The 12,773-nt window shown below is 44.3% G+C and overlaps 1 protein-coding gene across 2 annotated transcripts in view; it reads right to left on the bottom strand.

The window, feature by feature from the left end:
• The window catches only part of PTPN21 (protein tyrosine phosphatase non-receptor type 21), an 84,484-nt gene extending 76,320 nt beyond the window's left edge, over nucleotides 1-8,164 (bottom strand). The window contains exons 1-2 of one of the 2 annotated variants that reach the window (XM_040477945.1): nucleotides 8,004-8,164; nucleotides 3,790-4,172 (exon numbers count right to left, since the gene is read on the bottom strand). In XM_040477945.1, the coding sequence (XP_040333879.1) occupies nucleotides 3,790-3,969 (180 nt within the window). In that variant the 5' untranslated portion in view covers nucleotides 3,970-4,172; nucleotides 8,004-8,164. Of the gene's footprint in view, nucleotides 1-3,789; nucleotides 4,173-5,300; nucleotides 5,412-8,003 lie in introns of those variants that run through there. The other variant, XM_040477946.1, reaches the window with a different exon arrangement.
• Nucleotides 8,165-12,773: the final 4,609 nt, after the last annotated feature.

Here is a 12,773-nt window from a genome sequence, read left to right on the forward strand (position 1 = left end):
TGTAGTTTCTGAATGTATTATAAAATATCTTAGACATTCAAAAAAAATATGACGACTAACAAACATCATACAACTACGCATCCAGCTTAAGAAATAAAATAATACAGATAGAGGTGAAACCTCTGCGTTGTGTTCTAATGATATTATTGTGGAGCCCTTGTAACTGTCGTTATAGAAGTAAAATAACTAAGCAAGTAAAGACTTTTCCTCCCCAAATTTAAATCTGGTGAGTAGCAGAGCTTATCAGTCAAATCTATACACTATGATAATTCTGAGTCTACTTGATGGGAGAATAGTGCCAGATAACAAACACCAACAGCTCGTCGTATGAATTCTTGTAAGTGATGTATGGACACAAAGTCAGAACAGGTGTTATCCTGACTCAGAGTCCTTCTGAAGGGTCATTCGGTCATTTGGTAAGATTAGGCCTGGGGCTTGAGCCATCTGTTTATATGCTACAGAGCAGAGCTTCTAGAGGTTTGAAAGGAAGAGTTTGTAATACAAACTAACTTCCTAACCATGACTGTCATTAAATATTGGAAATACTGGGATAGTCTATCCAAGGGCAAGACATTTTCTAGGGCCCATGCCCATTCCCTCTCAAAGCACTCTACTCTTGTTAAAATTAGTCTCATTATGTACCCACAGCCGTATGAAGTTGCTGGTTCCTGAGTATGGCCACTTCAAGCAAGCGATGGTCATTTCTCTGGACTTCCTGACGAACAGAGAAGGAAAGCGATGCCTGTGGGTTTAGTTCAGCCTGTTTTTATTGAGCACATTCCATGCCTGGTACTCTAGGTACAAAAATAAATTAACCACAGTTCCTCAAGAAGTTGATTCTGTAGTGGCTGTACGCAGACCTGGTACATGAGGAAGAAGTGACAGCAAAAGAAGAACCAAAATTTTAAAAAAAGGAAAACTGGGTGAAGGAAGTAAAAATATATATAATAAATGTAAGCAAGCAGGGCTGGCCACTGAGGCCAGCTCTCATGGTTTACTTTGTCCTTCTTGGACTGCTCCATTTCATCTTCTTCCTAAGGCTCTGCCTCCTCTATTCAACCCCGAAGGGTCTGTCTGCTATGTCTTCTCGTTCTGTCCTAGACGGCCTCACGCCCTCTCCCAGCTTTGATGAACTGACCTAGGTTGAGATTCCCAAATCTCTTCCCCGTAGCTGAGCTCCAAGCCCACAACTGCCTCTCCTTGCTCGACCTCTCCAACTAGCATCATTTTTTAAAAATTGTTTAATTTAATCCAAGTTAATCAGCAGTGCAATAATGACTTTAGAAGTAGAATCTGCTGATTTATCCTCTACATATAACACCCAGTGCTCATCCCAAGAAATGTCTTCCTCAATCCCCCTTGCCCATTTAGCCATCCCCCCCACCCACATCGCCTCCAGCAACTGTTTGTTCTCTATATTTAAGAGTCTCTTACGTTTTGTCCCCCTCCTTGTTTTTATATTATTTTTGTTTCCCTTCTCCTATGTTCATCTGTTTTGTATCTTAAATTCCACATATGAGTGAAGTCATATTTGTCTTTCTCTGACTAATTTCACTTAGCAACCAACTGGCGTCTCTAACTCACCAGAAGTGATCTCACCACACACCTCTCCTTATCCCCTTTCAAATCTGCTCTTCCTTTTATGCCGCCTCTCCCGATTACAGCCTCCAACGTTCACTGGATACCTGAGTATCAACCTGGACCTCTGGCTAGCTCTTCTCCACACTTGGTAGGTAGGTCCTGAATATCTCCAGATTCCATCCACTTCTCTCCATTCCCATCCAAATCCAAGTGACTACCATCTGCACAACTCCTCCTTTTTACTCCTTCTCCAGAGGGCCCACCCTTCACAAAAACAATTATACCAAGTCCCTGCTTATAATCCTTCACTAATGGGGCGCCTGACTGGCTCAGGGAGCATGCAACTCTTGATCTTGGGGTTGTGAGTTCAAGCCCCATGTTGGGTGTAGAGATTACTTAAAAATAAATAAATTAAGTAATTAAAAAAATTCTTCACTAACTTCCCTACTACTTTCAGGTAGAAAACTTGCCTCACGTCTTTGGCCTGTAGTTCCTATGTTGGAAGTCTAGTCCAGCCTTTTGCCACCCTGTACCATCCCCTTCCCTCTGCAGCCTCTCCCTACAGCACCCTCTACTTTCCCCCAACGTAGCATGGATCAACCTATTTTCTTACTCATTATCAACACTAGGGTGAGCTCCCAGTACATATGCCCAAGGCACTAAAGAGCTCTTTTATATCAAACAATCAGATGATTCTCAATAGTCACCAGGAGCACAGTTTATCTCTTTGTACCTTTTTATGAACTACAACAATGGGATTTCCAGTTAGGAATATAAACTGGGCATTTACATAGAATAACCAGTTTCTCCATCTTCCTCTTACCCCCAAACCAAGCAACCAAAGAGCTATGAGCACAGAACTTGATGTGGGGCTTGAACTCACAAGCTGTGAGATTCAGACCTGAGCTTAAGTCAGACACTTAACCCAGGCACCCATCATTTTTTTTTTAATGTTTTATTTATTTTGTAAGAGAGAGACGGCAGGGGAGGGGCAGAGAGAGAGAGAGAGAGAGAGCGAGCAGGGGAGGGGCAGAAAGAGAGGAGGACAAAGGATCAGAAGCAGGCTCTATCCTGACAGGCTGAAAGCAGCAAGCCAGATGTGGGGCTTGAATTCGAGAACTGTGGGATCACGACCTGAGCCAAAGTCAGATGCATAACCAACTGAGCCCCCCAGGCATTTTAAATTTAAGATATGATGTGGATCCTTGAGGACTCCACAACTTCCTACAGACAAAATTAGCAGCTTCCTGGGCAAACCTATGATAACTATAAGACTGTTATTAGAACTTTGGCTTTGGCAGGGCGCCTGGGTGGCTCAGTTGGTTAATCATCCGACTTCAGCTCAGGTCACGATCTCAGAGTCCATGAGTTTGAGCCCCACATCAGGCTCCGTGCTGACAGCTCGGAGCCTGGAGTCTGCTTCGGATTCTGTGTCTCCCTCTCTCTCTGCCCCTCCCCTGCTCAATAAAAACATTACAAAAAAAGAACTTTGGCTTTGGGGTGCCTGGCGGGCTTAGTTGGAGCAACATGCTGAATCTTGAACCTCAGGTTGTGGGTTCCAGCCCACACTGGGTATAGAGATTACTGAAGAAATAAATAAACTTGGAAAAAAATAATGCAAAGTTAAAAAAAAAAAAAGAGCTTTGACTTTATTTGCACTTTAAATCACACAACCACTGTGAGAATCAGGCACCAATGTTATCCCTATCCCCACGGCTCAGATGAGGGAACATAACTTTCCAAGGTTAAACAACCAGTCGGTGGGGAAACCAGAATTCAAACTCAGGCGGTATGTCTTTATAATTGTGGCATGGACTGTGCAAAACAGTCAATGGATACTGAACGAATGAAGTCAGTAAAGTGTACTAGATCAAGATGACCCATTTGGGGTATTAGAAAACCAGCACTTGGAAAATCCTAAATGCATTACTAATCTGATTTTGGATTGCATTTTGAGGGAACAAATATAAGCACTTTCAAAACTCAGACACTATTATCTTATGGGGCACACTCAAAAGAAGACCTTTTGCTCTGTATCTATTCCTTCCTCACAGGGAGGGGGGCTTGCAGGCTCGGACATCAAGGCCAGGGACATATTTGGAGAGCACAGAGCCAGCAAGCACTAAAATGGGAAAGAAGGCGCTAAACCAGCCTAGAGAAGCCTGCAAGCCTTTTGCCAGGCTGGTGGGGGGGGGGGGGGGGTCTCACCTCCCGCAGCTCCAGTCTTTGGGCCACAGCCTCCAGGCTCTCCTGGCCAGTGCTCTCCACAGACAGCGTGAACTCCACAAACTCGTTATTGAGCAGCTGGATCCGGGCAACCAGGCAGCTCTTGCTGGACACCGTGTAGCGCCGGGTGCGTTTTAGTTTCAACCCGAATGGCAGTGGCATCTTCTCCCTTCGAGGGTGGAGGGGTTGAAGAGGGAAAAGCACCGCCCCAATCCGGTGGTAGTGACGGCGGGAGAAAGCGATCCTCTCCTGACTCGACTGCAGGAGCACCGTACAGTCTCCGGCTGCTCACCCAGCAGCGGCTGCCGCCATCAAAAAGCAACTGAGTCCCCAAAGGCCGGGTGAAGAGAGCATCCACGCCAGTGCTGAGGAAAAGAGGAACACCAGTGACATAGGCAATAGCAACTTCTGAACTGAGTTTTTATAAAAATACAAATCAATAAGGTTGCATCCAAAGAATAAGCTTTCCCTCTCTTCTGGAAAAAGATGGCAAGAACGGGATCTGGGAGGCATGTGAGGAAGTTTATCATCAGACGAGTTAGCCCCTGGGTCAGACTCCACCCCTCATTCAATCCTACAAAGAGTGATAACCACCTACGGCTATCTAGGGGATTAAATGAGATAATGGTTGGCAACGAAGATGACGCCAAATTTAGTAGCTTAGTAGCTCGTATTAGTGGCTCTATGTTAAAAGGGTTTTTTGTTTTGTTTTGTTTTGTTTTAGTCGCTTTTTGGCTCACCCAAAACACCCGAGGTCAAGGTTCTTTTAGCCCTTACGGGAGAACACTGCAAAACACCTCCAAAAGCGCTACGTAACAAATTAACCCTGAACCCAAACGGGAGGAATAATCTCCTGGAACATATGGCAGTCGCGAGGTTCAAGCGAGGTGAAACGCTTAACAAGCATTTGTAGCGCCGTTTGTAGTTTATAAATATTTACGTCACCAAATTGATTTGTTTATAAACAAGGCAAAGACCCTACAGATGCTTGTCATCCGATGACCATCAGAAGCATGGAAATTCTGAAAAGGGTGGCCCCGTCTTCCCTCCGGAAGGGTACGCCCGAAGAGGCGGTGGGGCTTCACCTAAGCGGGGCCTCGGGCCAGCAGACGAGGCGGGCGAGGCCTTAAACGCCATTCTGAATTAACAAGTGGCGGACGCGGCTCAACAAGCCCATGAGGCCGGGGACCAAGCGGAGAACTCAGACTCGGACTCCCATCGAGTCCTCCCAGCGGAAAAGCAGGCGGCGTTGCCCGGCCAACGCGCTGCCTCAGAAGCCCCGGAACTCTCCGTCTGCGGCCACGTTTCCGGACGGACGCGCCAGGGAAGAACCGGCCCCTACGCTCCCGGAGGGAACGTTTAAAGAACCCAGCTCGAGCCCCGCTGAAGGTTGGAGAAGTCTGGGTGGGGGTCCATCTGGTTCCCGATTTGGAGCCTCAGGACACTTTCCCCCTCCCCCGCCCCAACGCGATTTACAACATTTTAAAACACACCTGTTGATGGTAACTCCAGGTTGGGGCAAACTGAGCGTGAGCGGCGGCTGGGAGTTTTTTCCCCTAAAGGAGTCAACAAAATCCCGGGACGGTTCCCACCCTTTGTTTTCTTCTGAGTGGAGACGGCCCCCGAGGACGAAACGTTTGGTTCGGCCGCGGCTCGCAACCCTGAACTTGGGCGGGGAACCACGCGGAGGGGCAAGGTCCGCCCCCAATCCTCTCAGCTGGGAGACAGAACCCAGGCCTCGAAAGAAGCGGCTTTCTCAGCTTCACACTGGGATGGGCTGAACTGGGAATTGATCCCAGATTCCTCATTCCCCGTCCTCTGCTCTTTCCCACTTTCCTGACTGCGTCTCGGTTTCAGAGGTGATGGGCACACAGGGCTGGGGTACGGCAGAGCTAGAGAACAGGGTTTAGCTATTTCACTAGGCTTTGCCAAAGTTAACATTTAGAATTCCGTTCCACAAAAGTGTATTGCATCTCGGAGTACAAGGCGGTGTAGTGGACGGTGTGAGAAATCTAAGACGAACCCTAAGCCGTCGCTGCCCTTAAGGAGATTACATGCATGCTATAATTATATACATGGCTGTATCTCTAGTAAGGACGGAGCCACGGTTTTCTCTCTGTTTTGTTTTCTGTTGTTTGTGCTTCGGTTTGGTTTTTGTCTTTGGAATTCTGGTTATGCCCAGGTAGCCAAAAAATAAAAGCTAAAAACAATTTTTAGCAATAGAGGAGAAAGGGCAACCGGGACTACATAAAGTGCTGTTTTAAACAACAAAATTTTTGCTGGGTACTTTCTGTAGGTAAAAGGACCATACTAAAACGGGGAAATACAAATATAAAAAGATACGGTCTCCACTTGCGATTTTCAATGCTTCCTACCTCAGGGTATAAACTAGATAGATAGTTGAGGCAAAAGGGAAAAAAAAATCAAGAAATGAGAATTTTAAATAATAAACTTTTAACTAAAAAATTGCCTGATGGGCCATCAGTGTTTGTATAACACATATTTTTAAAAAAGATTAGATGTACATAAAATACCACATATACTACACAAATACCTTTCATGAGATGAGGTGGTGGATTTCAATTTTATATACAAATTATGATAACTGAAAGTAAGACAAATTAAGTATTGTGAAAAGACAAGATATTGTATATATACAGAGGAAAGATGTGTATTAAGAGTGTTCAAATATGGTAGACTCTTCATTACAAAGAGACCTAAGAGCCTTGAAGGCAGTAGATATTACTCTATATAACAATTATTAACTTAAAGCTCTGATTAAGCAGATGCAGAATAAAACTTTCAGTTGTCCCTGAGATTTGAAATGTACAGCATCAGAGATAAAGAAAAGTCAATGTTCTTTATTTTGGTAGATGTTATAATTGAGAAAGTTGAGGGGTCAATGTGGGTGTGCATGTCGATGTCAGGTACCTTTTTCCCCAAGATCTATCCACAAGAATAGCTTGCTTTTTGCTTATTTATAGAAAACTTATGTTAATACTGTTTAATAATTTAGAAAATTATCAACGATTAACACATTTTAATTTCCAGTTACATATAGTATTCACTAGCATATGGAGTAGAAATATAAGTTGCTCTTTGGGGGTTTCAGGTGTAGAATAATATGCAGTAAATTGAAAGGTCTAAAATTATAACTTCTCTACTAACCAAATAATTCATAATTCGCTTTTGAAGGAGAAACTAGTTAACACTTTCTCTACAAAACCATTCTGTTATGTAATAATAGCTACATGTTAAATTCTTTTCCACTTTTCAAAAGGCAGTCTATTTGTGAATTCATTTTAATGTTTTCACATCCTCTTTCAAAAGTTTTTCAAATAGAGTCACTCTGAATACTGTCGTTTCCACCCCTGCTAAGATCCTCCCCACATGTAAATTTGCCAATAATACTTTAAAGTAAAATAATCACTAAGAGTATATGTCATCTTTAGAGTAATACATAAATCTACAGCACTAAATCAAACATTTTTCTCACGGACTTATGTGTAGATACTCGAGAATACCATACCCTAGAAACAAAACAGACAACTATTATCAGATTAAAATTACTGTCATATCCCAAAGTTAAAAAAAAAAATCTGTCAGCAACTAATTAGGCATACAGCGGTTGTCACTTAGAGCACACGGAGTGTTTTGAATGTGTTTGCGAGTATGCTATTATTATAAGGCTTTCTCAGCAAAAAAGAAAATAAGACGCGTATGCCAAGAGCAAGCCAATCTAATCAGGATTTGCAGAAATCACAAGTCGGAATTTGCAGACCCAAGAATTCTTTTTTCCAGAGTAAACACTCTACTCCAAAAACAAGTCACCACCAAACAATCCTTCCCTACTCGCCTTCTCGCCAAAGTTATCCGGCAAATTTCGCACTTAATATTCTGAGAGACGCAACTATGCCTAAGACTTTTAAAACCGTGATCCAGAATTTAGCCTCAATAGTCAACCGAGTTCAGAATAGAAGTTCAAGATCCCCTTTAGAAATGAACCCAAATAGATCACGGAGAACCTGGAAACGGAAGACTTTTCTCTTTGTTACGCTGCTGCCAGGGGTCTGGGAACCGGGACCCATCCTCCGGGACGCCTGAGCTGGCCGACGCGCTCCGAAGTCCCCGCTTGCGGACACACCCCACCGCTCGGCCCCAGCGTCCGCCCGCCGGTCGGGGACCCGCGCCCTCACCTGCTCCCGCTCCCGCATCCTCAGGGCCGCGCTCCCGGCTCAGCGGCCCGCCTCCCTGGGTCCCGCCGCGCGGCAGCCGCAGCCGCGCCCGCACGCCAGCCCGCGGCGCGGCGCGCTCATGGGGCTCGCGCGCCTCACTTCCTGTCTCCAAAACCTCGGCCCGCAGACCATTCCCCTGGGCAGAGTCCGGCGGCGGCGACGGGAAAGGCTTGGAGGTGGGACGGGCCGGGAGCGCCGCACAAAGGAGCCGGGCGGGGGTCGGGGCGACAGGAGGACGGACGGACGGACGCGCACGGGACGCGCGGCCGGAGCAGCGGAGCGGCCGGGGCCGGGCGTCCCTCCCCACAAGGGCCCGGCGGGCGGGCGGATCTGGGGAGGCGGCGGCGGCCCGTGACCTCAGAGAGTTGGAATGCGGGTGGCGGGGCGCGGGGGAGGTGCGGACAGCTGCGCCCGGCCGCCGGGGAGGGGGCGCGCCGCTGCTTTTTTTAATCATATGACCACTTATTTTAAGAGTTTCCAAATAAAGCAAGCCTTTTAATAAAAATGAGGGGAGGGGGATATTATTTCGGTTCCAGGTAAAGAGTTTTACTACTTTGTTGTTAGGTGGTCCGTAATATGCTGTAATCGCTAGTTGTCCGTTTACTGTTGTATATTTCTGAAAACGATTCAAATATTCTATTTCTTCTTTCCATGCTTACGTCTAAAGATCTACCCCATAAAAAAGGAAAAACATTGATTAGTACTGGATGGAAAAGTCTCCTCCCCGCCCCCCCCCAAAAAAAAGGGTTGATAAGGTCTCAAATAACCTCTCAGTCTCCAAAAGAGCTGTATGTGCAATACAGTGTAGAGCTATTAAGGATGGAGATTCTATGGTAAAGTTGTCTAGGTTCAATTCTCAGCGCCAACACTTTTCTAGCTGGGTAACTTTGTGCAACTCTCCTAAGCTCTCTCTACCTGCTTCCTCTCTTCTATAGGGAGAATGATAATCACCTTCCAGTAACTTGTATAAAATATATGTGAAGTGTTTCATTTAACCCTCGGCCCTATTAGCAGTGCTTATTATTACACGATACTGTATTTTTACACTGCATTATTACTCCTGAATTGCAACACTTAAGCAGAGGAACAAAACTGTGTGACCCTAACACCATCACAGTAGGGTTGTTCCATCTTGTTTTTAATTTTTCTTTTTAACATTTATTTATTTTTGAGACAGAGAGAGAGCATGAACAGGGGAGGGTCAGAGAAAGAGGGAGACACAGAATCTGAAACAGGCTCCAGGCTCTGAGCTGTCAGCACAGAGCTGACGTGGGCGAACCCACGGACTGTGAGATCATGACCTGAGCCGAAGTCGGACGCCCAACCGACTGAGCCACCCAGGCATCCCAGGTTTTTCCATCTTTACTTGACATGTGGTTAGAGTGACTGAAGCAGAGATGTTTTTATTATGTACATTTTAATTTAAATGATTTTTTAAATTTTTATGTCTAGGCCCAACTTGGAACTTGAACTCACAACCCCGAAATTAAGAGTTGACCTCCAAGGACAGTGCGAGCCACGTGCCTCTAAATGATTTTTTTTTTTAATAGCATTGTTTCTGGAAAGATTTTTTGTGTTACATTTTATTTAACTCTCATTTTCTTCAACAACTAGCAGACAATGAGTACTTACAATACCTAAGTCATGGTCCCTGCACACAGGAGACTCCTGGTCTAGTGGAAGATGAAAACACCTACACATCACACATACATCATAGAGGCATGAGTGCTATGAGAGAACAAAGCCTGGGCAAGATTCAAGTCTGGTGACAGAGCTGAAAGCAAATAAGATCACATGTGTTTCTAATGGAAAATTAAATTAATTCTGTTTATAACTGATATTTCAACAGGACACCTTGAGGGGGTCAAACTGTGTGTGAGGAAAGAAAAGAGGCATGAAAATGAGTCCCTTTTCTGGTCTCCCAAGCTAGAAAAATTGAAATTATGTGAGATTCTAATACCTTTCTCCTCTCCAGCCTACCATCAAGACCTGGTATTTCCTCCTTTGTAATGCCTCATGATTTCTTCTCTCCTATCTGTCCCACAATTCTAAACCAAACCCCCATCATTTTACGTCCGGGGGTTATTGCAACAAGGGTGGTCTTGCATCCGGTTTCTCAGTTCTCTCTCCTTTATATGCTAATACCAAGCTTACCTCTCCCTTGGGTTTATCACTCCTAATGGACCCCCAAGGCTAGCTTTTCTGCCTGTCCATTCAGGCCTTTCTAAACTGGTCTTAGCCTCTCTGGCCATCCTTAATTTCTCTCTTCCCCCTGAATCCCCCAATCAAGTGTTTCTCCTGGCCCATAGCACCGCCTGCCCTGCCCCCCTTTCGTTCGTCTGAGCCTTTCCTCTCTCTGCAAGCTCTGGTTCCAAGACAACTTTCTAGCCACCCCATTCCACAGTGATCTCCACACTTGGCAAGAACTTTGAAAACTATTTCATGAAGGCTTCTTTTATATCTCCTAGCATTCCTAGGACACTACTGGCAGAGAGTAGGCACTAAATAAAAACGTGTTAATTGAATCGGGAAGAAAATAAAAGAATTTTAAAAATAGAAAATGACCATAAAACCCAAGCAATATTAGACAACAGATCTGAACTTTCTCCCTCACACAGCACAAGTGTCATTTGTTGACCAAGTACTTAAACTATTTTCCCTCAACCATATTAATTTGATAGTAACACCCCCGTGGTAAACCACATAAATAGCCCCTTTAAAGTGTCAGACATGAATTTATTACTGGTTTATGTTTGTATGAAAGGAAGTGAAGTAATTTGTATGGTTCAACCTCAAAAGATACAAAAAGGTATAAGTGAAAAGTCTCCTTCCCACCCTGCCTTCTAGACACGCAGCTCTCCTCCTGACAGTAATGGGTGTTACCATAACCTTATGTATCCATCTAGAGATATTTTGTGGATAAATAAGCCATTACAGATCTGTATCTTTACCTCCTCTTGTTACCCAGAAAGTGACATAGTGTGAATACTTACCGCGTGAAGGTAATTCTTATTAAATTAAACTTTAAGGGGCACATGGCTGGCTCAGTCATCTGTACAGCATGCAACTCGATCTCTGGGTTGTAAATTTGAGCCCCAGGTTGGGTGAAGAGATCACTTTAAATCTTTTAAAAGATAAAATTTTAAAAAGAAAATCTTGTACTAAAAAGAGACTCCATAAAAAGGAAAGAAATTGTGGGTTTGGTGCTCCATTGACCAATATTAGGAGTTAAGAAATTAATCTCCTAATATTAGGAGTTAAGAGATTAAGCTTGGTGAGTATCTACCAAACCTCACTGGGTAAATTACCATCTTCTGCAGAAATCTGAATGAATGCCTCCCTCCTCCCACCACATAGAGATAATGATTCCTGTAGCGGGAGCCACAGCCAGAAAGGTGAAATCTCCTTTAGTCTGAATCCTCACTGTGTGCTCTGCCTACCACATTCAGCACTTTATCAGGTGCAGCAACTTTTCAGCTGCAAAAGTGTGAGAATATAGAGCATAGATTCCCCTGGATATAGAAAAATGATGGTGCTGGCAGTATATTTGTTCCAACGGACAAGAAAACGGAAAAACTTTTATCAGCCTCAGTAGCAAAGTGGCACTGTGACTATAATTCCCAACACTTTGGGCTTTTGATCCAAGGACAGACAAACCACGTGATATTCACTATTGAAAAACTTGCACTCATCCTGCATTTATTCCAAGCCAGAGGCCACAAAAAGCAGGATAAATAAGATGCATGTCTGTGTCTTCAAAGACTTAGGCCTATATATATATATATATACACACACACACACACACACACATTCCAGTACTATATATGTGTGGTGTGTGTGTGTATATATATATATATATATATATATATATATATATATATTATAGAAGGGGAATATACCAATGAGAATATATTTTAGGGGTGCCTGGGTGGCTCAGTCAATTGAGTGCCGACTTTGGCTCAGGTCATTATCTCACAGTTCTTGAGTTCAAGCCCCACTTCAGGCTCACTGCTGTCAGTGAGGAGTCTGCTTTATCTGTGGTCCCCCCCTCTCTGCCCCTCCCCCACTTGTGCATGTACACACGTGTGCACTCTCTCTCAAAACTAGATAAAACATTTAAAAAATTACACATTTTAAGTGAGGTGGTAATGTCTGTTTTATCACTATGATCAACTTCTGGCTGAGTCTGGAAGGACAAACAAAAAAGCTCACTAAGAACTTAAGGAAAAGAAGAGGAAAGCATTCCAAGCTGAAAGAAACCATCCCCGACCCCCCACCCCCTCTGTGCTCTCCCCACATACACTTGCAAAGGATGTGCACGTGCAACATCCAGGTGGAATGCTATCCTGAGAGGAGGCTGGGGATACTACAAAGCCAGTGTCAGAGGACTCCGGATCCATGGATTTGGGCTTAGTGCTCAGGGCCCTCTGATTTCAAAGCCAATGCATTTTTTAGTCATCTTTCTTTGAAAGACAGCCCAGAACCTTCTTAGGCTGCATTGCGGTTTGTTGAAATCTAGTCCTCATTCTATCCCCTAGAGCAAAATATGTCATTCCTCCTAAAATGGAGAGCTCTTGCATGCCAGAAAGAATTTTCTTGGTCCAGCTTAGTCTTTTTCAAGTGAAATAAATACCCTTTGTAAATTTCATGGTTTCTTTCTGACCATCATCATGATCATCTTCCTCTGGATGTCATGTGGTTTATGAAGCTGCATCTCACAGGGAAGCACCT

This window comes from Herpailurus yagouaroundi, unplaced genomic scaffold (assembly GCF_014898765.1).
Source record: "Herpailurus yagouaroundi ecotype Mexico unplaced genomic scaffold, PumYag 141, whole genome shotgun sequence".
Taxonomy (NCBI): Eukaryota; Metazoa; Chordata; class Mammalia; order Carnivora; family Felidae; genus Herpailurus; species Herpailurus yagouaroundi.